This window comes from Gymnoscopelus braueri, assembly GCF_963280865.1.
Source record: "Gymnoscopelus braueri genome assembly, chromosome: 12".
Lineage (NCBI taxonomy): Eukaryota > Metazoa > Chordata > Actinopteri > Myctophiformes > Myctophidae > Gymnoscopelus > Gymnoscopelus braueri.
In genome coordinates, this window is record NC_137614.1 from 18,195,564 (window position 1) to 18,221,056 (window position 25,493).

The 25,493-nt window shown below is 44.2% G+C and overlaps 2 protein-coding genes across 4 annotated transcripts in view; both read left to right on the forward strand.

Moving 5' to 3' along the window:
• The window catches only part of LOC308096344 (forkhead box protein J3-like), a 70,345-nt gene extending 61,496 nt beyond the window's left edge, over window positions 1-8,849 (forward strand). For all 3 annotated transcript variants that reach the window (XM_080443760.1, XM_080443758.1, XM_080443759.1), the window contains 2 exons: window positions 3,276-3,377; window positions 6,140-8,849. In XM_080443760.1, coding sequence (XP_080299886.1) covers window positions 3,276-3,377; window positions 6,140-6,258 — 221 coding nt within the window. In that variant the 3' untranslated portion in view covers window positions 6,259-8,849. The remainder of the gene's footprint in view (window positions 1-3,275; window positions 3,378-6,139) is intronic.
• A 1,684-nt stretch (window positions 8,850-10,533) lies between these two features.
• On the forward strand, window positions 10,534-25,020 carry pdpn (podoplanin). Its single transcript, XM_080444267.1, has 4 exons — window positions 10,534-11,034; window positions 19,424-19,873; window positions 20,358-20,466; window positions 23,106-25,020. Exons 1-4 carry the CDS (start codon window positions 10,971-10,973, stop codon window positions 23,110-23,112), a joined length of 630 nt encoding a protein of 209 aa, XP_080300393.1. The 5' UTR covers window positions 10,534-10,970; the 3' UTR covers window positions 23,113-25,020.
• Window positions 25,021-25,493: the final 473 nt, after the last annotated feature.

Consider the following 25,493-nt stretch of genomic DNA (forward strand, 5'->3'; position numbering starts at 1 on the left):
TGTATGGGGGTAATTTAGTGATTAATTATCATTAAATGTCATGAATATCAATGAAATTATATATCACCAGTTTACCTGTTTTTAATACAGATCAGTCTCATAAACTCTGAAGGATTTTGAATTCTTGGCTGAGGCAGGGTCATAGATCATCCAACAATATACAAAACACAAACAAGTTTTATTTCTAATCAAGGAAGTTTATTAACTCAAAGGCATAAGCCATAGGAAATATTAATGTTCCAATACAGCCGTACAAGATGTAATTTCTGCTGTGGTCCCTGATTAGAACTTTATGTGCTAAAAATGGTATACTAATTGTTGTGAGCTCCTAGACAGAAAGAGATAGAAAGAGGGGAAGGTAGGTGAGGGCTGAAAATAAGTAGAGACAGTAGTTAAAGAGCCCTGTCAATAAGTTGATGAAAACAAGCCTAATACACATACAATCCTATTGCCGTTGCACATCAGATGATGGGAACAGACCTGTGATTGACAGGGGTCACTTCTCAAGTAGCGTTCTGGGGCTGTTGGTATTTGTCGCCTGCCTCACTGCCTGCGTGCCTGGCTTTCTTCGACACTCCTTAAGTGCCAGCAAGTCTTCACTGTTAACAACAGCCGTCTTTTATTCTTCTTTAGAGTCTATATTCTTCACGAAAGAGAGATTGTAGGTGATACTTTCTCTCTCGACTTTCCACTTTCCACTTTCAAACTTTCGACTTTCCACTGTCCACTTTCGACTTTCCACTGTCCACTTTCCACTTTCCACTTTCCACTTTCCACTTTCCACTTTCCACTGTTGTGTTGAAAGGCACAACTTTGATTCCTTTGCAGCAGATGAACACAATATTTAATGACTTGAAAATGTCAATGAATCTTGTAGTTCCCATTCAAATTGAACAAAACAAGAATACACCTAACTGACACTAAGACAAGAGAAGGGGAGGATAACATAGATAAGACCAGACAAGACGAGACCTAGACTGGACTGGGTATTGGTCATAGAGAGATGGTCTTTTATTCTCCATCCTAAATACCATGTGAAACTCAATCCTCTCCCTGTCATTGGCTGAAACACAGGAAGGTATGTTTAGAAAGAAAGGGGGGGAAGAGGAGAAATCTGAACCCACAACAACAACTAATTAACTCAACCTAAAGTTGATTCTCTTACAAGGATTTATTCATTATATTATCGATATTCTCCCATTGTAACTTAGTGTCACGCATCTGGTTCCTATTTAAAAAGAATATTGGAAATATATTGGAAATATAATGAATAATGAATAATAATAATCAAATGATAATATAAATGTACCTTCATGCATAAGTGAAAGTATGATAAACAGTTGTACTTAATCATACTTGAATGTTACAAATATAACAGCAAGCTTACACAGTAGGACATGTAATAACCTCTTGTTTAATATGGATAATTAACTATGAACGTATGAAACGAACTCTGCCTCAATTCTTTGAGGAGTGCTTGAGGATCGATGATCTCAAGGTCATAGGTCGCAGGCCATTTGGTTGGAAGCAGAGCTCTCCCTGTGACAGCTAACTGTCACATGACTGCAAATTATGGCATTATTTCCAGTTAAATTTGTCCCAAGTTTGTGTCCTGATATCATGGTTCCATGTCAGCAATGTTGTCAATCCTAGCCAGTGGGTCTAGGAAACTATGTGTGTATGTCCGTGCACATCAGTATATCTGTGCGTGCACGTGTGTGTGCGTGCGGGGCACGTAGACTGCAGGATGTGTGTAAACAGAGCTGTTTGGGGCATTTGACCTCTGGGGTCAACGGCTCCTTCTTCATGCTTGTAGAGTTGTGTTCATATGCATCAGCAAAAATGGAGATCCAGTTTGGATCGGTGAATGGTTTGATCATAGTGGAATATTCAATTGATAAACCCTCCCTCAAAGCTACTACACAGACAACAAAGTTACTAGGTGTCGCCAAAATGATTACTTAAAATGGATGTTACACATTAGGACATTTTGTATAGGATTTCCTCTAGTCAGTAAGAATACTTTGAGGATTCTAACAGGGCCCCTCATCCAAGGTCACTTCAACTATGCATGCACCTCATGGTACCACAACACCACTAAGGCCTTAAAAACAAGGCTCTAGACATCCCAAAACAAACTGGTAAGGCTACTCCTTGGCCTTACACCTACAACTCATCTAACCCCTGCTCACTTTGCTAGGGTCGGATGGCTCAGGGTAGAGTACAGCAACTTGCAATGGGCCTGGTCTACAAGATACACCACAACGTTAAGATACCCATGTACCTGTCAAAGTACTTCATAAACGTAAATGAAGTCCACAATCACAACACCAGAGGTAGCTCCACTAATCACGTCCAACCCAGATTTGGCACAAACAAGGGGTTGAATTTGTTCTCCTGCTATGCAACAAAAATGTGGAATGCCCTACCAAAAGTAGTGAAGGAGTGTAAAACCCTACTCTCCTTCAAAACTTCCCTAAAAGAGTTCCTTCAGGTCGCTGCAATTCAAAACTGGCCACTGTAAAAGTCAACAACAAAAAGTCGACAAAAACATTACAAAGATATTTTGCTCTGGCTCCTCATCTGAAAACAGAGTCGGTGGCCAAATTAAATAGATCTGCCACAACATTAGATGATTAGACTGGCAGATAGGTTGCACCAGAATGCGGTCTTTAAAGATCCAGTGGTTCTTTTATGCCTGAATGGTGCTCTTTGCATTGAAAGCCAGATAGTAGCTATAGTTGTTTATATGATGTTCTGCATAGTAGTGTATATCTGTCTGTCATTTAATGTCACTATGAATTGAGTACAAAAGGACCCCAATTGAAACAAGCCATTGGCCTTCATTTTTTTTATTTTATCCTATTTATGTGCTTTTTTCTGCAAACTTCTAAATAAAGTATTCAATCAATCAATCTGTCAAAGACTTTAACCACTTGAACCCTAGCGTCTCTATTCTGGGTATGTCTTTATAGGCCAACATTTTGCGAAAATAAACAGACATTCGGCGAACATTCTGTGAAAATAGCAGATCTACAAGCTCGCATTGCGAAACGTTGTGAGCTTGTAAATCAAAATAAAGATTTTCAGCAAAGAGATTTGGTGTAGGGGGGAAAAAGGAGGGGGGCAACTACGATAGACCCCTGTGTCAACAAAGTGTATATAGTAGGGTTTAAGATTCACAGCATTGTAGATCTGTTCATAGTTGGCGTATGTATTGACCTGTAGGGAACTAAAGTCTGTATATACCAATCCAACAGCTTTTTCTCCCACAGGGAATATGTACATGGATTCCAGACAGACCATGTCTTCTATGATGGGCCCACCAGGTTACCCTCATATGCCTCCCATGAGCAACACTGGTCCTACTATGACAGGTGACTCCTCTGTGCCTCGCATTCTCACCCACCACACTGTTTTCTTTTGAGTTTTTTCTTCCCCTCTTCATTGTGTTTCCAATTAGAACATATATAGCATATATCCAAACGCAGATAAGAACCCTTCACCCTAACTTAGAAGTATAAAACCTAGCCAATGAAATTACAGTATATGTAGATATAAACAGGGCCGGTTCTGGGCTGATCAGCGCCCTAGGCGAGATTCCTCTGATGCGCCCCCACACGCGCACGAAGCAAGCGTGCGGGGGAAATTTTTCGGTTTCTGGGCGGATTTTTATACTTTTTTGTCTGTTTTTGGCTACTTTATTTCGGTTTTAGGGTTAGGTTAGGGTTATGCTATTTAATTCTTATTTTTGCCTGATTTTACCAATTTATTATCAAAACATTTAAAATTAATTAAAATATATGTATATTTTTTTCCCCCGACTTTTTTTTGCCGCCTCTCCAAACTGCCGCTCTAGGCGGCCGCCTATGTCGCCTGTATGGATATAAACCTTGGCACTCAAATGATCATAATTTCTGAGACCCTTGTGGTTCTGGAAGAGTTTTGACTATGAGCTTTACTGCAGGTTTTTATCATGGTAGCTGGGTTATATGGCTATATATATATTTCATGCATTCAAGTGGTCTGAAATTTGACAGGAGCAGAGAAGTGTAATTAAATGAGATTTACGTTCATAAAATGGAGTTTTTTTTTTATTGGTGATGTAAAAGACAAAAGTGTAAGAACAATTCCCATCGTCCACTTCAAGACCACTCACTAGCATAGACATCGTAGCATAGAAAGAGCAAGTAGAATGGTGCAGTGTTTTGTGTTTTGATGATGAGCTATTTAATTTCTTCAGGGCAGCCTTCAGCCAAGTAGTGCTGTTTGTTGTCACCTCTGAAGAGACAACAGAGAGAGAAGGATGTTAAGGAACACATACTGCAGTGGTGGAAAGTAACTAAGTACATCATGTACTCAAGTATTGTACTCAAGTACACATTGTTGGTATCTTTACTTTACTGGAACATTTAAATTTTTCAATACTTGTAGGCTACTTCTACTCCGATACATATATTGTACTTTTTTACTCCACTACAAAAAACTGAAGTTACTAGTTACTTTATAGATTTTAATTATTATTTCAAAACATACATTAACCACTTCAGCGCTATTTAAACTTTGGCTATTTGAAAATAGACGATCTACAAGATCATCGATCTGATTTCGATTTCTATACATTTCTATACATATACTTTTGGTACTTTTATATATTTTGATGCCAATACTTTTGTACTTTTACTCAAGTCAATTTTGATTACCGGACTTTTACTTCCTACCTTTTTTCCACCACTGACATCAATTTACAATTTAGGCATTTAGCAGACACTTAATCCAGAGCGATTTACAGTAAGCAAGGACAACACAAGGTATTACATCAAATGCATAGAAATAGTCATCTAGGATCATAAGTAAACCTATCATCAGTCTAACATTAGAATATAAATAAAACAATATTCTGTACATTGAAACTATACACACTATAGGATCTGACTACATAACATGCCATGACATTTTAACCTTTGCATAAGCCTGCAAGGTCGTCGAGGCTAGGGCAAGTGCTACGGGCTAAGGTGGAGTCTGAAGAGGTGGGTCTTCAGATTACGGCGGAAGATTGGGAGTGAGTCTGCAGTTCTAATTGCAATGGGGAGTATACTGTAGTGGATGGTTGAAACTTGTGGATTGAAATGACAACTTGAGGTTGCCACTGCAGCCACACACCCACAACTTTCAGCATCAGTTGTTGTGCTCTTTTGATTGACCAAAGATCGGCATGAATTATGGGTATTGTATTATTATAGTGGTTGTCGTGGAAATGAGTGAATATTACAATATGAAAAATGAACAGTTCATAACAGTAAAAGAATGAAATGATCTATACCTCAGTGAAAGATTATGAACATACATCATACCATACATCATACCGGCTGTAATTATGGAGAAGATTTTCAATGGCTGGCTACTAAAATCACAGTGGAACCTTACTGTCCAGGTTTGGAAAAAACATGCATACCGGTAAGTTCCCCTTCCCATCCCTTAGAGTCCACGTTTGTGAACTATGTAATAGAAAAGTGCAACGGCAAATTGGGGGAAATGCAAGAAAATGAATAAAACAAAACAGAAATAACTTGGTTGGTCAAACTTTAAGACACTCAATATCATTGGTGATAGCACCTCCCACTACATCCATCACAAGTAATGCATACTGTATTCTTGTGTTTGGCCCCTATCTATCTACCTGTACTGGTTACTATCTCATCTCTTTCCCTCGCTGTATTTGTGTATGTTAACAGGGGTCCTTGGGGGGGTTCCCAGCAAAAGTAGTTAATATAGTGTCACAATCATTTGAACCACTTTATCCATTTATATGTTGGCTATTCAAAAATACAAGCTCACAGCTTTTACATCTGCTATTTTTTAATTCTTTTTGAATATATCGAAAAGGTTTGGAATAATTTAGATTTTACATAAATCTTCTCTTCTTGGGGTCCATGTCACAAAGCATTTTTATATGCGGGTCCGTGGCGGCCAAATACATATCAATTTGGGGGTCCTTGACTTGAAAAAGTTTGAGAAACACTGTGTTAACCTACACACCATCTCTCTTAGTATTTGTTTATGTAAATTCTCTTCTCTCTCTCTCTCTCTCTCTCTCTCTCTCTCTCTCTCTCTCTCTCTCTCTCTCTCTCTCTCTCAGGTCATCACAGCCAGTTGAGTCAGCAGCATCACATGCTTCCACCAGGTCACTTCCAGATGAGGCGGCTGCCCGCTGCAGATGACATACAAGATGACTTTGACTGGGACTCGATCGTCTAGAATACCTTTATTGTCCAGAGAGAGGAGGAGGAGGAATACAGACTGGAAGAGAGGCAGGAGATGACAGGTGAGATAAATAAAGAACTGGCCAATCCAACCCCAGAGACATGGAAGACAATCCAAGAGAAGAGAAAAACGGAATTTCTGTTGTTCGATCTTAGCGCTCTTTTATTTTTTACACACGAAACGGATCACGAGTCTAAAAGACAATCATGAACAAAGCCAGGCTCAAAAGGATAACAGGGTGGGACAAGCCCTGATGTATACTACAACTATCGGAATTGTCTTGTCTCGATGTCCCCCCACCCTCCCCCCCTCCCCCCCCTCCCCGTGCCGAGTCTGCCGACAGGCTCACAAGTTGCCAAAGTGTTGTCAAGACGTCTGTGTGAAGTTCCTTTCTGTCATGCCTGATTAATACTTGGTTGCACCAAACGTTGCTGATCTACAAGCTCAAGTGAGCTTGCACATCGGCTATTTCCAGTGCACAACACCCCGTGCGGCTCAAGTAAAAATCTGGCTTTATTCGTAGCTTAGTCATGTGTTTCCAGCCAGAACGTCACCCCTGCAAACACATAACACTTTAAAATCAGAGTGTTGTACCATTCTCAGAGCTACAAAGGGATTCATTAACACTTGAGGAGTTTACTGTGTAGTTTCTGCAAACCTGACTTAATAGGAATTGAAATTTTACCCTTGCCACACATGCACACGCACGCACGCACGCACGCACGCACACACACACACACACGCACACACACACACACACACACACACACACACGCACACACACACACACACACACACACACACACACACACACACACACACACACACACACACATATCAGCAGTGCAGTATTAGCAAATACAGGTATGCACTTTCCTTCTTTTATTGTTTTTTTTTTTCTTTCTTTTTTTCTTCAGTGATATTTGGCATCTATGTGGATGTTAACTTTATCAGTTGTGGGGAGGATTTTCTTTTTAATCGGACAGGAATAAAGAGAACTGCTCCACTAGACCCTATGACAGCAGAGGAACGCCACCCTGTGGAGGACAATGTAACTGCATATTTTTAGAAAAGAGCCATGCCAGGCTTAATGTCTTTCAAACAATCACTGTGTTTTGGAAGCAGCGCTTCCTTGCCAAAAACAGTGCTACACTTCATTATTTTGTCTTTCTTTCAGTAATTTCATGGTCATCTAGCTTAATTGATTGTACTGCGAACATATCTGCCAGTGTTAGAGGCTTTGTCTTGAAAGCCATCAGGCCCCATAAGCACTTCTGTGGTGGTGAGAGAGAACAACACAATGCAAAGTACGCCTCATCCACCCTCTCTATCCAAATTTCTTTACTAATGTTTTTAAGGGTTTCCGGAGTTGGTACGTTAATGTTGTTATTTGTGTGTGTGCGTGTTTGAAGGAACAGCCCTGCCAGTATCCATGGTGCCATATTCTCAGGGTCTTGCTTTCATCTGCCATATCCGAACAACTATTCTTCTGTGCAACTATATGTGTGAAGCTGAAGATGCTGTCCAGTACCTATTCGCTAGTCTCAGTAAAGCCTAATTTATACTTTGTCTCACGACAGTGTCACTCACCGAAAATCCGTTTATTTACTGTAAGTATAAATTAGGTTTGACTGTGGCTTAAAGATTGTGCCACAAACGAAAGACTCCAAGTGGCTCCATATAAGCTAAACGATCAATTATACTGTGGAAATGTTCTTTATTCAGTAGCTCATGTGACAGACACAACAACATTTTAAAATATGAAGCAGATGAGATGAGTGGATTAGACAAGGCTAGACATGGGCTCTGTCGAGGATTATAATTGTATTATCATTAACAGGTTTAATTGAGTTTTTTCTGGGGTTCGATAGTGGTGCAGTGCCATGCATAATTGGAATGAAAATGAGTTCCAGGCCAGGTACGGAAGGTTGGTCATGATTTAAAAATGCCTCATGTAGGATAGGGGAGGCAAAGCAGTCTTTGCACAATACCGAGTTTGGTAGCATCTAGCAGAGAAAAGAGTGAGCTAATGTTTTTCAAAAGACGTTTTCAAAAAAATGTAAATAAAAAAATCTTCCAGTGAGAGAGCAAAAATAAAAATGTCAAAAGCTAATTTTCTTTTTTTTTGTTTCTTTTTTTTTTACTGTGATCCTTTAGTTTGTCTGTGTGTACTAGTGTGTATAGTCTTACATGATTTCCTTCAGCATACAGTTCCACCATTGAAAAAAAAAAATCTGAACGAAACAAATGGGTTACTGGGTATAATGACAATGACAATGAAATATGGGACCTGAAAGTGCTCTTTGGCTTGAAAAAAGAGATCACATTTCATTAAAGAGAAAAAAGCAGTTCATTGCTATTGCCATTCAATGCTGTATATGGGTGACCATCATATCTATATCTTGTATGTTTGTTGTTGTCCTTGTAAATAACAGTGTGTACTCCTCCCTTTGCCCTTGAAAAACAAAGACTGGTTTAAAAAAAAAGGAAAAGAGCAAAGGAAGAGAAAGTATTTTGTTATCCGTCCCTTAAAAGACGCAATCTGTACATACCTTACGTATATTGTAAATAGGTGATTTAAAAGAAAATGCATTGGCTTTTTGTGTGTCATGAATATTCTGTGTTCCGCGGTTCGACGGTTGAAATATGTTTCAGTGTTTATTAAAATGTCATTGACCATTTTTACTGCACTCACTGCGCATTTGTTGTCCTTATTTCGTTGCATGGTGGTGGCATGCTTCTACGAACTGCCTTGTAATGATGCTGCAGCAGAGGCCATGCTGCCTCCTGTACATTTTATGGCTGTGCTACTGTACGCTATCACTCAGCCTTGTCTTTTGCTGCCATCTCCTAGCGATTAAATCCACTCTATGACTGAGTCTGTGACTCAGAACATTCTGTTTGAACCTGTCGGAGAGCCAAGACTAACATGTAACGGTTTTATGTAGTCCTCAGATTTACATTAAACCACAGAGACATTTTCACTCTGTCAAAAACAATATTTCACTATTGCTAAATGTTTTTTTGTTTTTGTTTTAAAGATGCATTTTTGGGCTTTTTTTATGCCTTCATTATTGCTTGAGATGCTGTCCAGAGCAAGTTAACAGCTGAAAACAGCTGTAGCAATTGCATCCGTTCCTAGATTACCAACACACTCCGAACCACAGAGCCCAAACAAACTTCCTGTGGTCCTAGGCTGGAGAAATGATTATGTAAGAAACAATTCCTGGACAACAAATAGGGGTCTAAGAGAGAGCTAAGAGAGAGAGAGAGAAAGAGAGAGAGAGACTCTGTTTTGTCCCTCATAGCTTGTTGTCCAACAGGTGTCAGCCTAGCGCCAGGCAACGGCTTGTTTGCTTTTCCTCAGACGTAAACTCTGCCTAGTCCGACCACCATGCTTGCCTCACTGTGTGAAAGTCACACAATGTTCTAACTGTATTTATGGATCCTTTTCATTGGGGTAGCCCGTTCAAAAGCCCCTCTGGTTGATGCCTGTCCACCACATATGCACGCATATGTTTAGTCTTTACAGCAATCCCAAGATGAGCGTGTTAACCGAGCCCTGAAGTGGCACTATGGACTGAAGTAGCGACCACTCCATTCATTCATACTTATTCCCATAGAATCTGGGGCTGGTCGCTTTCGTTATTAGCCTGAGATTGATTTAAGAGGAAGACGCTTTAATGCTTGAAGCACTCGTTGAGTAACGTCCGTTGGAACCAAAATGCAGTGCAGTTGTATTGCAGTCACTTTGGCAGCTCTCATTGTGTGTGATTTATGGTATTGTCGGATGACTCCAATCATTGTTTACACTTCCTTTCTCCATTCATTTACTAGGCCGTATATAAAGTTTATTGTTTTAAGTCGCTAATTTGTGTAAGGTATCCGTGTTTTGAGGTAACTGCCTTGTCTGGATAAATATATTGGTGGTCTATTTATTTATATGACTGTGTGTGTGTGTGTGTGGTGGCGGGTGTCGGGGTGCAACTGATATTGCAGGGCTTGCAAAAGGGAGGGCTGGTCGTGCACCGAGCGAGCGTGTCTCACACGGGACTGGCCCATTCAAGGCACAGGAGGCTGGACCAGCAGACGCTGAGACCACCTTACCACTGCTGCCCAGCCCCCCCCCCCCCCACCCTCATACCCCCCACCCTGACCCACACCCCACCCATACCACCACCCCTCCTCCATTCCCAGCTCAGTGTCTCTCTCTCTCTCCCTCTCTCTCTCTCTCTCTCTCTCTCTCTCTCTCTCTCCCACTGTGTGCCAGTCCCTCTCTCTCTACATTTCCTCAAAACGGCCAGAGAGCTCCTCTAGTCTCCTGTCCTGTCGACATCCTTCTCTCAGTGCTCTTTTCCCTCTCTCTCTCCTCCTCTCCAGGACCGAGCGCCTCTGGCCCCAGCCTCTATCCCTTTGTTCATTTTCCACAACGAAAGCCACGAGGACCTCCAGCTCTCTCACTCTCTCTCTCTCTCTCTGATTTACAACTTCTTTTCTCAGAAGAATCGTTACCTTTTTTTAATTTTTTTGACCTTTTTGATCTTCACGCCCGTACCCTCCGGAGAGGCCTGTGTGTGTGTGTGCGCGCCTGTGTCTGTGTGTGGCGTGTGTGTGAGGGCTCTCCAGTGTCTTGCTCTTTGCCCCCTGAACGAGGGTTCGGCTGTACATCGTAAGCAGAGGAGAGAAGTCTTAAGTTGTCATCGAAGATGAAAGTTCAGCTCCTGTTCCTGGTGGCCCTGGTTGGCTCATTCTGTGCTTTCACACATGCAAGTAAGTCCTGACTTCCTTGTCCCACAGTTAGCACACTGTGTCCCCTCAGTCTGTCTGTCTGTCTCCCTCTCTCTCTCTCTATCTCCCTCTCTCCCTCTCTTTCTCTCTGTCTCTCTGTCTTTCCATCTGTCCGGTCTGCTCTCCGACCAGACGCACGCTTTCTCACACCACACCACACCTCTCTTCTAACTCACTCTTTGTCTGGCTCACACACCCTCTCTTGAGTAAATGGAAGCCTTTTTGGAGGGGTGTGTTTTTTTTCTTAATTGTCTTATAGAGAAATGTTTTACATTTTTTGTTTATGTTTGTTTGTTTATTTATTTCTCTTAATATGGTATTTAATGCACTTTTAAGCTCTTGTGATAACTGCCTCTTTCTTGAAAACGGCTGGCAGTCAGTCTATACCCATATGTTCCACTTAGCGGTGAATGGGTTTTTTGGCTCGGCCCGGGGATGGAAAAGCAAACGCATTGGCTGAGGGTGTTAATTCAATAAAGAGGGGGGCGTCTCGGGGTGGATAGTCTGTGTCGATTCTAACAGTTAGCCAACCCCCCCCTTCTCCTCTTCCTCCTCTTCTCCCCCACTTTGCCTTTCTTTCTCTTTCTCACTGTCCCCTACCCCTGAAGAGAGAGAGAAAAAAAGGTTTGATTCAGACACAGGGGTGAATGTGATGTGATGTGATGTAATGTGTGAGAGCTCTGCTGCCTCGTGCAGCATTTCAACATGGATTCTTGGCACTGGTTGGGAAGGAGGAAGGAATATCCTCTCTGGAAAAGCTCCCAAAACAGTGGTGCCCTTACACTGGAAGGGGAAGGAGGTGGGCTAAACTGAAATTTACACCGTACATGTTTATTACACCTGCTCCCTCTCAATTTACCATCATCTCTCTCTCTCTCTCTCTCTCTCTCTCTCTCTCTCTCTCTCTCTCTCCTCTCTCTCTCTCTCTCTCTCTCATTCTCTCTCTCTCTCCTCTCTCTCTCTCTCTCTCTCTCTCTCTCTCCTCTCTCTCTCTCTCTCTCTCTCTCTCTCTCTCTCTCTCTCTCTCTCTCTGTGTGTCTGTCTGTTTCTCTCTTTTCTGTATTCCTTCACATTTCTACACTCTTTTGTCTCCAACTCCTGACCTCTCTCTCTTGCCGTCTTTCTTTGTTTCTTGTTTCTTTCTTCTTTACTTGCTGGTTTAGAGTGTTGCCCCAGTGGAAGTAGAAAGTAGAAGGGGGGGGGGTGCTGGGGGCCTGGGGGGCTTGAAGCATACAGCACACTACAGTATGGCAGCAGTAACGCAGGACAGGGCAGGGCTGGTTAAATTGTGTGTGTGTATTAATAGAGAGAGAGGCTCTATATTTAAGAGGGTCATATGGACGGGACACACAGAGAGAGAGAGAACACTTGGTGCGTGTGCCCCACCCTCTCTCATGCCCGCGTGTTGTTAGACGCCCCTCTGCATGGACCCATCCATCTTTGGCGGGCGGTATCAAGCTTTATCACCTCATAACAAGCCCCACAGACGCCCGCCACACACACACACACACACACACACACCCACAGACAACCGTGAGCTTGTAGATCGGCTATTTCCGGCGCGCGACACCGGCACACAACTAAGTATAAATCAGGCATATCTCTAAACCCCAACCCCTAAACCCAACCTTTAAATGCCTAACCTTAATCTTTCCCTAATTTTAAGCCTATCACCCCAAATTATTAACCTTCCTTATTAACCATTCTCTTGCCAGGACCAGAAAAATGGTCCTCACAATGTATATTTCTCAGAATCTACTATACTTGTTTATAGTAATATAAGCACACACACACCACACACACACACACACACAACACACACACACACACACACACACACACACACACACACACACACACACACACACACACACACACACACACACACACACACACACACACACACACCAGCCCACCATCATCCATCGACCATCTCTCTCCCTTCTATCTCAAAAATTGTTATGTACAGTGTACAGTCCCAGGGAACATGGAGGATGAAGAGAGAGAAGGGGGTGATAGAGGCTGGCTCTATTTTTAAGCAGCAACCTTTACTGGCCAGAGATGAGCCCCCCCCCCCCCCCCCCTCCATGCACACACACACCCTCCCTTTCCTTTCCAAAGAGGACTGCTCATAAATTGAAAAGACTAAAACCGTTAGCTTTCCAGAAGCTGTTGGAAAGCTTTGTTTTACTTTTTATTCAGAACTTTCGACTCTCTTTTTAAACGATAGCCTAGAAGACAGTGGAGTGAAGTGAACGTTGACTCTTATTAAGCGTTCCCCCAAAGTGTCCTGTTCAGTCTCTCTTTACCCTCTCTGCCCACTTAACTCTCTCAGTCCCCGCGTGCGTCCTTTGAACCCCCCAACCCCAGCAGCTTGGGCCAACCTCCATACCTCGTAATGAGTTTTGTCTGCCCTCCTCCCTCCCTTCCTCGCAACCCCCCCCCCACCGCCCGCCCCCCCTCCCGGGCACATCTGTCCGCCGAGAGGGAGAGGTCAATGCCCTCTGTCCGTACCCACTTGTAAAAATGACTCAGATGTTGCGCTCATGCTCCAAATATGAGCCACATGCCGTCGAACGCTTTACCCTGCTGTTCAGGGAGGGGCCGTGAGGTATATGAGCGCACTTCTCACGTCACCCACAAGGTCTCATTTTGGAAGGTTGCTGCCCCCCCCCCCCCACCCAAAAGAAGTAAACATGAAAAAAAATAACGCTCAGTCATACCTCCGAAAAATTTCCGCGAGGAGGAGAAAGAACATCTGTTTACAGGGAAGAGGCGGAGGCCATTTTAGCTGGGAGTGAGGTGTGTGTGTGTGTGTGTGTGTGTGTGTGTGTGTGTGTGTGTGTGTGTGTGTGTGTGTGTGTGTGCGAGCCCAGTAGAGACTGTAGAGGGCTGTAGTAGTAGTAGTGGTGGAGTTTTTTAGTGGAGGCAGAAACTTCACAAGAGTCTAATTCAATCGCTCTCTCCATTACACAAGAGTGGCCCTTCAACAGCATGGAGTTCTGAAGCAACGTATCCAGGCACTGGTCCCCCCGAGTGCCCCCCCCCCCCTGTCACAGTGTGTGTGTGTGTGTGTGTGTGTGTGTGTGTGTGTGTGTGTGTGTGTGTGTGTGCATCTCCGTCCTCTGTCAGTCCCAACACGAATGTCTCACGTCTCTAGCACCTACGCATGCCACGGGGTGAGACATGGTGTGAGGAAAAGTAGAGGGGGATAGAAACTAACTAAAGCAGAGTCGCTGACTTAGGGAGGCTTACATAACTAGGAAGGTGTTTTATGATGTGGGAGTCGGACTTGGAGGTCCTCGAGATTGGAAAGTATTTATGTTATGGAGTGAGTCTCGACATACTGTTAGAGATCGGCCATGTTTCTCTATAGTGCACAGGTGCTGTATTGTAGAGAATATTTGGCTGTGTTAGATAGTTTATCGGATCTAAACAAGGCCAGCATCGGCGCCGCAAGGATCAAAGTTATCTATTCAGTTGTTGAGATTTATTCCACATCGTTGCTCTTCTGTTTGGTTCAAATTCAGAAGTCAAGTGTAGAAATCAAGAGCACCCTCCCCCCGTCCACTATTCAAAGTCCACTCGATCTATTGTTTGATATGGGCCCGGTGCCAACTCCAGCCCCCAGTGATAGAGACCAGATGGGGAATGCTTAATGTCCCTGTATCTCCGTTACGCCAGGAGAGTGGGGTATGTATGTATGGCTGCTGTGGAACGGCCTTTGTGTGCCGTGTCCATGATAAGGGCAGCTGAGAATATTCCACTCAGGCCTATCTCTTGACTTCTCCTACGCAAACTCCCAAGTGTTGTTCGGTGTGTGCGAGGCGCGCCCCAAAGTCTCCATAGCAAGCAGACTCCTACGGTCATGCGAGTGGGGGAGGTCAGGCCGGGCTGTGCCGTGCCGTACCGTGCCATAGTGCGCTGAGATGGGCAGGGCGTCTATCTCTCACTCGGATGTTTCCCTCCCTCTGCACAGGGAAAACATTCTTGGGCTCCAAGGGTGGACGCTCAGACGCACACACACATGCACACGCACACGCACACGCACACATACACACACACACACACACACACACACACACACACACACACACACACACACACACACACGTGCGCAAATACGCACACACACTCCCTCCATGGTATGTGCAGATGGACCCTTTCCTGTCCACACTGGACAACGTGGATAATAAATAGCGCTCACACACATGCAGTTGTACGTGTACGCGTGCACGTGATACTCACATCAGTGCCATGTGTGCACAGTCCAATTCTGAGTGTTAGCCTTTATTCTCTCAAAGTTTTGCTGTGTAGCCACACACACACACACATCCACAACACAGTGTATAGAAACTCAACACAAACACCTATGCCAGACACACACACAGGCACGCATGTCTGGTATACCCACGTGCACATACAGACATACCGTATGTATGCATACACACACACACACACACACACACACACACACACACACACACACACACACACACACACACACACACACACACACACACACACACACACACATGGGGTGCCTCAGTGACAGCTGATTGTGCAGGTGATGGATGTGTCTTGCTACTCCCTGCTCCTCTGTCTCACATTGTATATCTCTCTAACACACTCCCTCTCTGTGTCTCTCTCTCTCTCTGCTTATCTCTCTTGTCTCTCTCTCTCACTTTCCCTCCTTCTCTCCAGCATGGGACCTGGGATCTGGGAGCCTCCACCTCTCTGATTTATACTGGTGTTGCATGCCGTACGTAGCAGATCTTCAAGCTCACAACGCGTCACATTCGTGACGCGTTGTGAGCTTGTAGATCTACTATTTACTGAGCACGACACCGGCACACAACTTAAGTCAAACTGAGGATTAAGTCAGGCTTCACTGCCATTTGCCGTGCTCTCTCCTCTCAGTTCTCTTACTGTTTTCACTCTCTCTTTTGTCTGCCTGCAATGCCTTTTACAGTTCCTGCCCCCCCCCCCGAGCCCCCCCCCCCCTCCGCCCCTTTTCCCCCCAGTCCCCCCATAAGGACCGTGTTTAAGGGGAGTTTTGGAGACAGTGTCGTGCTGGGTCACAATCGGTGTCATCTTTTACGTTATGTCTTTAAAAAAAATCGTTTTCTTTACAGACGGGGTTGTGTGTCTAAAAGGTGTTTAAAAGTTACAAACATTTTCCATATTTTATTCGCCGTTGTTGGTTTCATGCAGTTCATGCATGCTCTGTTGTTTCAAAAGCAGCTCTGTCAAGAAAAGTTGCCTCACAAATGCAGCTTCTCCTTTTTATTTATCTTTTCATCTCTTCTCTTGTCTTCTTATTTCATCTTGTTCTTTTGCCCCCTCTGTGCCTTCTAATTATTCCTACTTGTAGCAGTCAGTACTATGTGATCCGGACAGACGCGTATAAAGCCCAGCGGGAGTGCCACTGAGCCAAACGGTTGATCTACGAGCATAAAATCACGTGTTCTCTCTCCTCTCAGAGGCGCACACACCCACATGCTAACCCACGTGGTGTACATGTGCGCATACTAACTCGCGTACATTGTGTACGTTTTTGACCGCTCGCACGCGGGGCCCGGGCACTCACACGAAACGCTCACAGGCACACATACTGTACCGCACACACATCTGCTGTGTTGAGTGGAGAATAGGCCCGAGACAGTAAATCAGAGACAGAACAGGGCCTGTGTTCTCCGAGAACAAGGAGACAGAATATAAGTCAGATAGCGGAAGGGACGAGGGGGAAGCCATCCGGCTTCTCTGTTGCTTGGGTTTAGAAACATGCTGTTCCTTCACAGCTCCCCTTCACCTCCCTCTCTCTCCCTTTCTCTCAGACCCCCCCCGCTGCCCCGACCCTCCTCTTCACTTCACTTCAATCTGCTTTACCGTCATGGACGTTGAAAACTATTTTGGTTAAAGATCATCAATTATAATCAGTGAAAAAATATAATTATTTCTCGATCCCATTCCCTGTGTGTGTGTGTGTGTGTGTGTGTGTGTGTGTGTGTGTGTGTGTGTGTGTGTGTGTGTGTGTGTGTGTGTGTGTGTGTGTGTGTGTGTGTGTGTGTGTGTGTGTGTGTGTGTGTGTGTGTGTGTGTGTGTGTGTGTGTGTGTGTGTGCACGCGTGTGTGTGTGTGTGTGTGTGTGTGTGCTCGCACGCGCGCACGTGTGTGCTTGGACAGTGGAGACTACATGTCTATGTGTAAGTAATTAGTGTTTGGGAATAGAAAGAAAAACAAGTAAAAAACACAGCGTCCCCCCTCTCTCTCTCTCCCAGAGGGATACAGCTTTCTCCAGGCTTCAACAGGCAAGCAACAGGCCGATCCCTAGGGAGTGGCAGGGTCAGAGACGAGAACTAAGAGAGAGGAGACATAGATTATTAAAGGAAGGAGTAGATAGAGTAGAAAGTGGGGACACGAAGAAAAGATGAAAGCGAGGGAGAGAGCGAGAGAGCGAGGGAGAGAGAATGGTAGAGGAAAAAAAGAGAGAGAGCGAGAGGGAGGCAGAGACAGTGGGCAGCGATCCTGCCTCTTACTCATGGCTGCAGCTGTATTAGCTTGGGCCGCCCAGCACAGTGGGAAGGAAATACTACTTAGAGCTAATTGTGGGTGCTGCAGACATAATACAGCAATTGTTAGCGGAGGCCGCATGCACAAAGCTGGGGGATGGGGGAGGGTGCGAGTGGCAGACATGAATACACATGGCAAGGCCATTCTCACTGAAGCTGGGAGCGCTTTATCGCCGCACGCAGACATTCCAGACAAACAAGGCCGGGGTCCGAGAGAGCCTTCAAAAAGCCCCTTCACTGTTCTTGCTGCAGGGAGGCAGAACAAATGTTTTGTTATATTTACCACCGCCTGTTGCTAATGAACAGGCCGGCTTACAACAGCACTGGTTGTCAGACAAGCCAAGACATTCAGAGTTATTTTTACTCTCGTGAAGTATTCTCTTATATTATTGCAAGTATTCCGAACAATTGGACAAAATTGGGATGGAGGGAGCATGATGTCACATGCTAACTTTAGAAGACCACTCATTTCTGGTGCCGGCAGTGGGAGAGGTTCTGAGGAGGCAGCAAATTTGAAGGCCAGAGAGGGCTTTTTTTTCGGGGAGAAAAGAAGAGATTTCAGGCCAACATCTTGCCTGTGGAAAGTTAACCGTAGGCCATAATTTTGGTGCCACACTGAAATCTACCTCCTTAATTTCGGAGGAGCGCTGTCCAGGCTAAGCTTCTAGTTGTGGCTAGGAGGATGTTGAATGTTGGGAGATAGGGCTTGGTTATTGGAAGGGAAATAATTAGGTTTAACTCAGGCCCTTCGCAGACCAAGACTTGATGAAAGACACAGGGATAAATACATGTCCTCATACTGTGACAGACTACATTTTTCCTGCTAGCAAGCAGTCTCTTAAGCTAACAAACCTGTGTTTAAATGTAGCCAAGATGTATAACCTTAAGTTATCACCGGTAATTAAGACAAAAAGTAAATGCTCAACTGTAGTTCAAATCGCCTCGCAAGCTTGGAAAGGCCATGACTGACATTCTTCAAGGTGTTTTTTCTAGAAAGCGTCAACAAACTCCCCTGAGAGGAGGATCTTGCTTCCTTGGATTGTTAAAGAAATTGCCTATTGGCTGGGTTGTTGGGTTTCTCACACAATCAGCCCAGCCATCAACCTTCTTCCACACAAGGCCACATACTTTAACACATTCTCTTCCTCTTTCTTAAATCATGTCTGCCATGCCTTCCTGCGCGCACTCCCATCATCCAGTGAGTAACTGCCATGGCGGGGCCTCTACAGGAAATGAGGCAGAGGATGTGGCATGTGAGCGGACATACATGGAGCCTTAACGGCAGGATGGAGGAGTATAGGGTGGAGGGCTGGTTGGGCGGGGGAGTGGACGGTTGAACGGACGATGTACGTTTATTCAGTCACAGGGCGTGGTAGCCATGCCGTCACTTCTGCCACGGAGCCATGAAGGGAGGAAGAGAGGAGGAACGGAAAGAGGAGAGGATAGATGACAAGGGGAGCAAAGAGGGTCATGAGAGAGAGAGAGAGAGAGAGAGAGAGAGAGAGAGAGAGAGAGAGAGACAGGGAGAGAAGCATGATGCCATGTTGGAATGTGAATAATTACCTGACCAATCTGGCTGTCTGACTTTCTTTCTATCTATCTATCTTCCCTATGTTCCTGTCTGTGTATCTGTTATCCATATACGGTACATCCATATACATATACACTAATTCAACCATGGTGGTCTATCTGCTCTTCCATCCATCTATCTATCCATCCATCCATCCATCCATCCATCTATCCATCGTCTACCTGTGAATTGACCTCCAGTATCTACTGTACTCCTTTCCTCCTCCACAGGCCCCACAGAGCTCCCCGAGGAGATGGGAGGCGTGGCCACAGATGCCGCTGAGGTGGCCCCTGAAGTCACAGAGGCCATGATAGTAGAGGAGGAGGCCGTTGCCACCAGCGCGCCCGAGGCCGAACCCGAGCCAGCCGCCGCAGAAGAAGTGGTGACCGACGCCCCGGCTGTAGAGGAGCCCGCGGCCACTGAAGCCATGGAAGCCGAGGCCGCACCAGAGGACGTCGCCGTGGAGACAGAGGCCCCGGTTGTGGCTACCGACGCACCGGCGGCGCCCGCCGAGGTTGAGCCCGTCGCCACAGAGCCTGCCGCAGTGGTGACCGAGGCTCCTGTCGCCCCCGCTGTGGAGGAGGCCGAGGGCGAGCCCGAGGTCATTGCCGGCCCCGATCAGCCTGAGGAGACGGAAGCCCTGGAGACAGATAATGTGGTGGTTGAAGAGGGCGCAGAGGGTGAGAGATGTGTGGGATGTTGGCAGGCATTGACGAGTTGAATTGGGGTTTCATTAGGCTTGAGATTTTTGTTTTGTTATCTGTTCATTCAAATAATGCAATCCCTATTCTGGGATGACCATTCAGCGAAAATAGCTCATCTACAGTACAAGTTCACAAGGCATCACGATTGCAGATTGGCTATTTTCAGCAATGTGTTTTGGGGTAGAGGGAGAAAAGAGTGTACCTAGTATCGATCCCTGTGGAACTCAAGTCAACAAAGTACGTATATACTGTAGGGTTGGTTAAGAAAGATATACTATCACCTTCGACAAGCAGACACACTGTAAGATCCTGAGTGGTAAATGTAACTGCCTACGATGTCTTTTACGGGTCCATTTTTAGACTCTTACAGTTAAATGGACACTTTTGCTCAGACCACACCAAGTAGTGAGTTTTCATAATAAAAAATAGCTCAAAACTGAGTGTCCTTTCTGTTCCACAGAGGGTGCAAGTTCCGGTCAGGTAGTGGGGATTGTCATCGGTGCATTGGTGGCAGTAGTTATTGTCATTGCTGTGGTGGTCGCCTTGGTGAGGAGGATGGGCAAATACTCGTAAGTACCTCACCTTTTTCTCACACACACACACACGCACACGCGCACGCACGCACACACTATACAAACACACAGCTACAGTACACAAACATTTCATGAGCAAGGACTACACCATCAATCAAGATTTATTGAACGAAACAAAGAAAACAAAACGAAACGAATGAAGTGTGAGACTTGATTGCTGACGTGTTGTGGCGGAGCTACGTAGGGAATCCACCGTAGCTCCGTAGCTCAGGGCCCGACGGATAGTAAAGAGTAGAGAGTAGAAGTATAAATCTGGGAGACCATACTAAGTGTGGAAGGGAAGGGTTGTTGAATGCGAGAGCGAAAGGGAGTGAAGAGGGAAAAGCCAGATTCGTAGTCCGTCGCACGAGGGTGTCACTCGTCAAAAATAGCAGACCTACAAGATCACAATGCGCCGCTGAAGCGACGCGTTGTGAGCTTGTAGGTCTGCTATTTTTGGCCCGTGACACCATCGTGCGATGGAGCATATGTTTGCCATTAGGAGACCATTTATTAGAGAATGAAAGTGACATGATTGAGGTGTGGTCCTGCTCCTGAAATTCTGCTAATTACCTCCAAATGTGGAAATGTAAAAAAAAAAATCATATACTGTACTTGCACTTGTGTATGGTGAAACGACAAGTGAAAAATGTAATTGAAATGCACTGAATTATTGACTATATTGCATGAAAGCATGTTTAAGTAGAAACACCCACCACAGAGATGATAGCCTTAGCTCTACCCCCTTACCGGCCCATTTTTACACTCTCAGAGTTACATTCAGTGATTACCACTGACTGCCTCTTGATATGGAGTGAACATGCATGGACATTCATGCTCAATTCATACTTTGTTGCAGGCCAGCGTCTCATGCCGAATATAGCTGATCTACAAGCTCACAGCACGTTGTGTCGCAAATGCATTGTAAGCTTGTAGATCGCCTATTTCCGGCATGAGACGCTGGCCTGCGACAAAGTATGAATCAGGCTTTAGTCCTTGAAAATCTCTACGATGGAATACCTGAAATAACAGCAACAGTGACGTAATGGGTGTTGAAGAGAATGCTGTTCACTGTGATAAGATGAACTCTCTCACCCAGCTCAAACTGCGAAAGGGTTTTTAGACCATACTTGGTCTCCAGGGCCGAATGCATTTCACTGACGACCTTCCCTCATGGGAGTTAAGGAATAGTCAACTGTATTTCCATGTGCCACACCCACCCCCCTGAGAATGCTGTATGCTACTGGATGCTCGCATGTCATGCTAACGGAGAAACGTTTTCCATGTCACAGGTCTGCCAAGAACAAAAAGCCTGCAAAAAGAGAGAGCATCTTGGTTTCTGTAATTTTGCCTTTTTCAATATTTTCCCTGGCTAATCCTTTTAACCCCTCAACTACCGTGGTCCAGTGTCACAGACATAATAGCATAACACAACCCGCCTGTCGCAAAAGAAAAAACAAACAAACAAGTAAAAAAACACGACATGCTGGTAGGTTGCTGCTTCTTTGACTGACACACAACCCCATGGCCTGATGATGAAATGTCATTGTCCATTCAGTCGGACAAGTGTCTCTATTTTGCCTACAAATTTGCTTCAATTCAGTTAGCTAAATGCCTTGTATGCATGAAGTACATTAGCCTTACATCATCAGCTTACCTACTTGAACCCTAGTGTCCCTATTCTGGGGCGATCGTTCATTGGAAATAGCAGATCTGCAAGCTCAAAACTGCTGTGAGCTAAAAACAGCTATTTTTGATTTGGTGTAGAGGGATATACTAGAAGATCTAGTATAGAGCCCTGGGTGACTCTGGTCAACTAAGTAGGGTGTAGATAGTGTCTCTGACAGTGTCATCAGCCACAGGCAATTAATGTTGGTTCAAAGCAGAGCAGCAACACTGAAGCTGTCATCTTAGGATATTTTGTTTTTGTTTATCGCCTAGAACTAATTCTAAGAGTGATTCTACTGTTGTTGGTCTATTTCGTAAAGGTTTATAGCAGATCATACCGCTTCCAGCTGTGAGCTGACTTAAGCTACACTCAAATGGGGTAATATGTATTCAGTAAACCAGAATTAAAAAAAGAGTTGTCTCCCTTATTAAAAAAACCCTTATTAAACACATAGCCTTTATCCAAGCCTAATGGCAATGCCTACTGTTTGACCGTTCTATGTGTTTGACCTTTTAATCCCAAAATTACAAACTACATTTTTGGATCTCCCATTTATTTTTTGAAGATAAGTAGCACATAATGAAACAACATTAACCACATGAACCCTAGCGTCCCTATTCTGGCGCGAACATTCGGCAAAGATCTACAAGCTAACAACGCGCTGCATTGCAATGTGTTGTTGTGAGCTTGTAGATCTACTATTGTAGGCAACGATATTTGGTGTAGATGGAAAAAAGGACTGGCCTAGTATAGACCCCTGGGGGATTCCTGTCAATAAGTATAAAGGGTTTAAGTGGTTAATAAAACAGCTCCTTGAAGTTAACTTTGATTGTATACAAACAGATAATGCTAGATAACAAGTTACTTAAGAATTTGTTTTATTCCCTTTTTTCCCTCAACCCTCACCTTCTCCAGACTGCACCTGTTATTGAATTGCTGTTCTCTTTCTCCTAATTCTATCCCACAGCCCTTGAGGAAGAAGTCCGCGAAAAAAGAAGAGAAGAAGAGCTTCTGGAAATTCTGAACTACTGAACTGTGATGTCATTTCCTGTCGTTAAACAAGCATGCTACCAGCACTAGTCTAATCTAACCAGGATTCTGGACTGTTGCCAAAAAGAGGGGGTGGGAGGTTTGTGTGTGCGGATGCGTGTGTGTGTGTGTGTGCGTGTGTGCGTGTGTGCGTGCGTGCGTGCGTGCGTGCGTACTTGCGTGCGTGCGTGCGTGTGTGTGCGCGTACGTGTGTGTGTGTGTGTTTATGTCTGTGTGAAAGGTGGAGAAGAAGTGGCTACCTCCAGTCCCCCCAACCCCCTCTCTGAAACCCCTGGAGTCACTGATATAAAGGGACTCTGTCACCCCCCTCTTTCCCCCTCTCGGCCACCACACAGACTCCTTACCCGACAGCCAACAAACCCATGGACAGAACAAATCAAGATGGCCACAGGATGCCTCGAAGAATTTCACAGCCTTTCTTATCCATTAAAAAAAAAAAAAGTATGTAAGGGATTATCTGACTTGTGCTAGAAAAAAAATAAAACTTAAGGTTTCTCTTTTTTTGCAGTGATATGCACATTGACTCAGATTTGCATTTGAGTCAGTAAAAAGGACCTGAACATGAAAAAAAAAGTACAACATTTAAGGAAATGATCATGAAAACGATAAAATGAGATGGAGGCGGGACAGGAAGCAGGAGAGAATGTTATGAATTCCATAGGATGTATATACCATACAAAGGGACTATGCAGTGTAGTCTACAGCTAACGACTTTCTCACATGTTTGCAGTTATTGCATTATTCTAGCATTTAACACACCGTACATACAAACAGCCTTTTGGTGTGGCTATTGTTATGGCCAACAGACCGTTTAAAAACACCCCAGCGAGTAAGTCCCTCTGCAGAAGAAAAGAACATTGACAAGTTGGCCAGCTGTATGAAGCACTGTGTGCAGAGGTTGACCCAACATAGCACTCATGTGCTCCGAGGGCTAGCGAGGGGCTTGAAGGTAAAAAAAAAAAAGAAAAAGAAAAGGCACCCTCATTTGCGAGAGTAACGTGACATTCTGCCTGCTTTAACACTGCCATATAAAAACCTAATACATATCTGTGAAATTTAGCAGAAGGGTTTGTGCCACTGTCTCTGGTATTCCCTGGGTAGTTAGGTGGATTTTGACATTTTGAAGTGCATTAATGTGAATTGACTGTACCTTTTTTATATATATATATATATACGTATAATTAACTGCCACCCATTCCAAAAAGAACAGCTTTCGACAATATTTGGTTTTCTCTCTCTCTCCCAAACATGTTCCATAAGTACACTTCTACACAGGTAGTGGTTCTTAGCTGGCATAGTGCTAGCATTGTCTTTACGATGTAATATTCATAGTACTTCTGTTAATAGTTAGGGTAGTGTTCCAAAACAACTAACCACACACAGTCTCGACATTGAGCTCACCCCAGAACGCATGCACAGGAAGACATTTCATCTTGCACTTGGTTTTGAGTGCACAGTATTAGGCAGCAATGCCCATAATGTTTCTGTTGTTGTTTTCATAATTGTATACATGGTCATTAACGGGTGTACAAATAATTCAGTCTTTGCTTCGCTCCGCTTGCTTTATGAACTCAGTTTAATATGTGCACTGAATGAGTGATGTAATGTTTAATGAATAGGCTTTAGACACTGCAAATGTTTGCGACGATGTGTGTTTTGTTTTCCTCCCCTCTCCCCTGCTTTTGCCACATACTATCAACTCTAGGTCTTTAATTATTTTCTTTTTTTTCTTTCTTTTTTTGGCTCTGATTTGTTTGAAACATTTTATTTAATTGCAGTGTTTTTGTTCATACTGTTTCAATAAAAAAGTGAAAACACTCCACAAAATATTACATCGGCTTGTTGTGAGTTTCCTTTAGGTTTGTTACACAGCACTGGTTTCACCATTGTCAGCAATTACATATTCTATAAATCCTCTTCTATCTTAACCTACAAATAGACCAATACCTAGACTGTTAAATTCAATCTCCAAGTGAAGTGAAAACACACACTCATTACCCACCTTTCACAGGGGCAGCATCCAGTTACCCTCTCTGATTGGCTCATTCATGCATTGCATAAAATTAAAAACACACATACACCTCCCTTCTCACAAACACCACCAAATATGGTCTCCAGGGGAGCATGGCAATGGAAGCTACAGCCATGGACCGTTAGGTCGGTTGAGCCCTTTTGACAGTTAGGTGTGTTTTTTATGTCATGTTGTGGAGTTTTTCATAAGGCGCTGTTAAGCCAGGGCAAGACTCCAACAGTGGGCCGTGAGTTGCACAGAGATACCCTGTGTCTGGCTCTCTCTCCTCCGTGT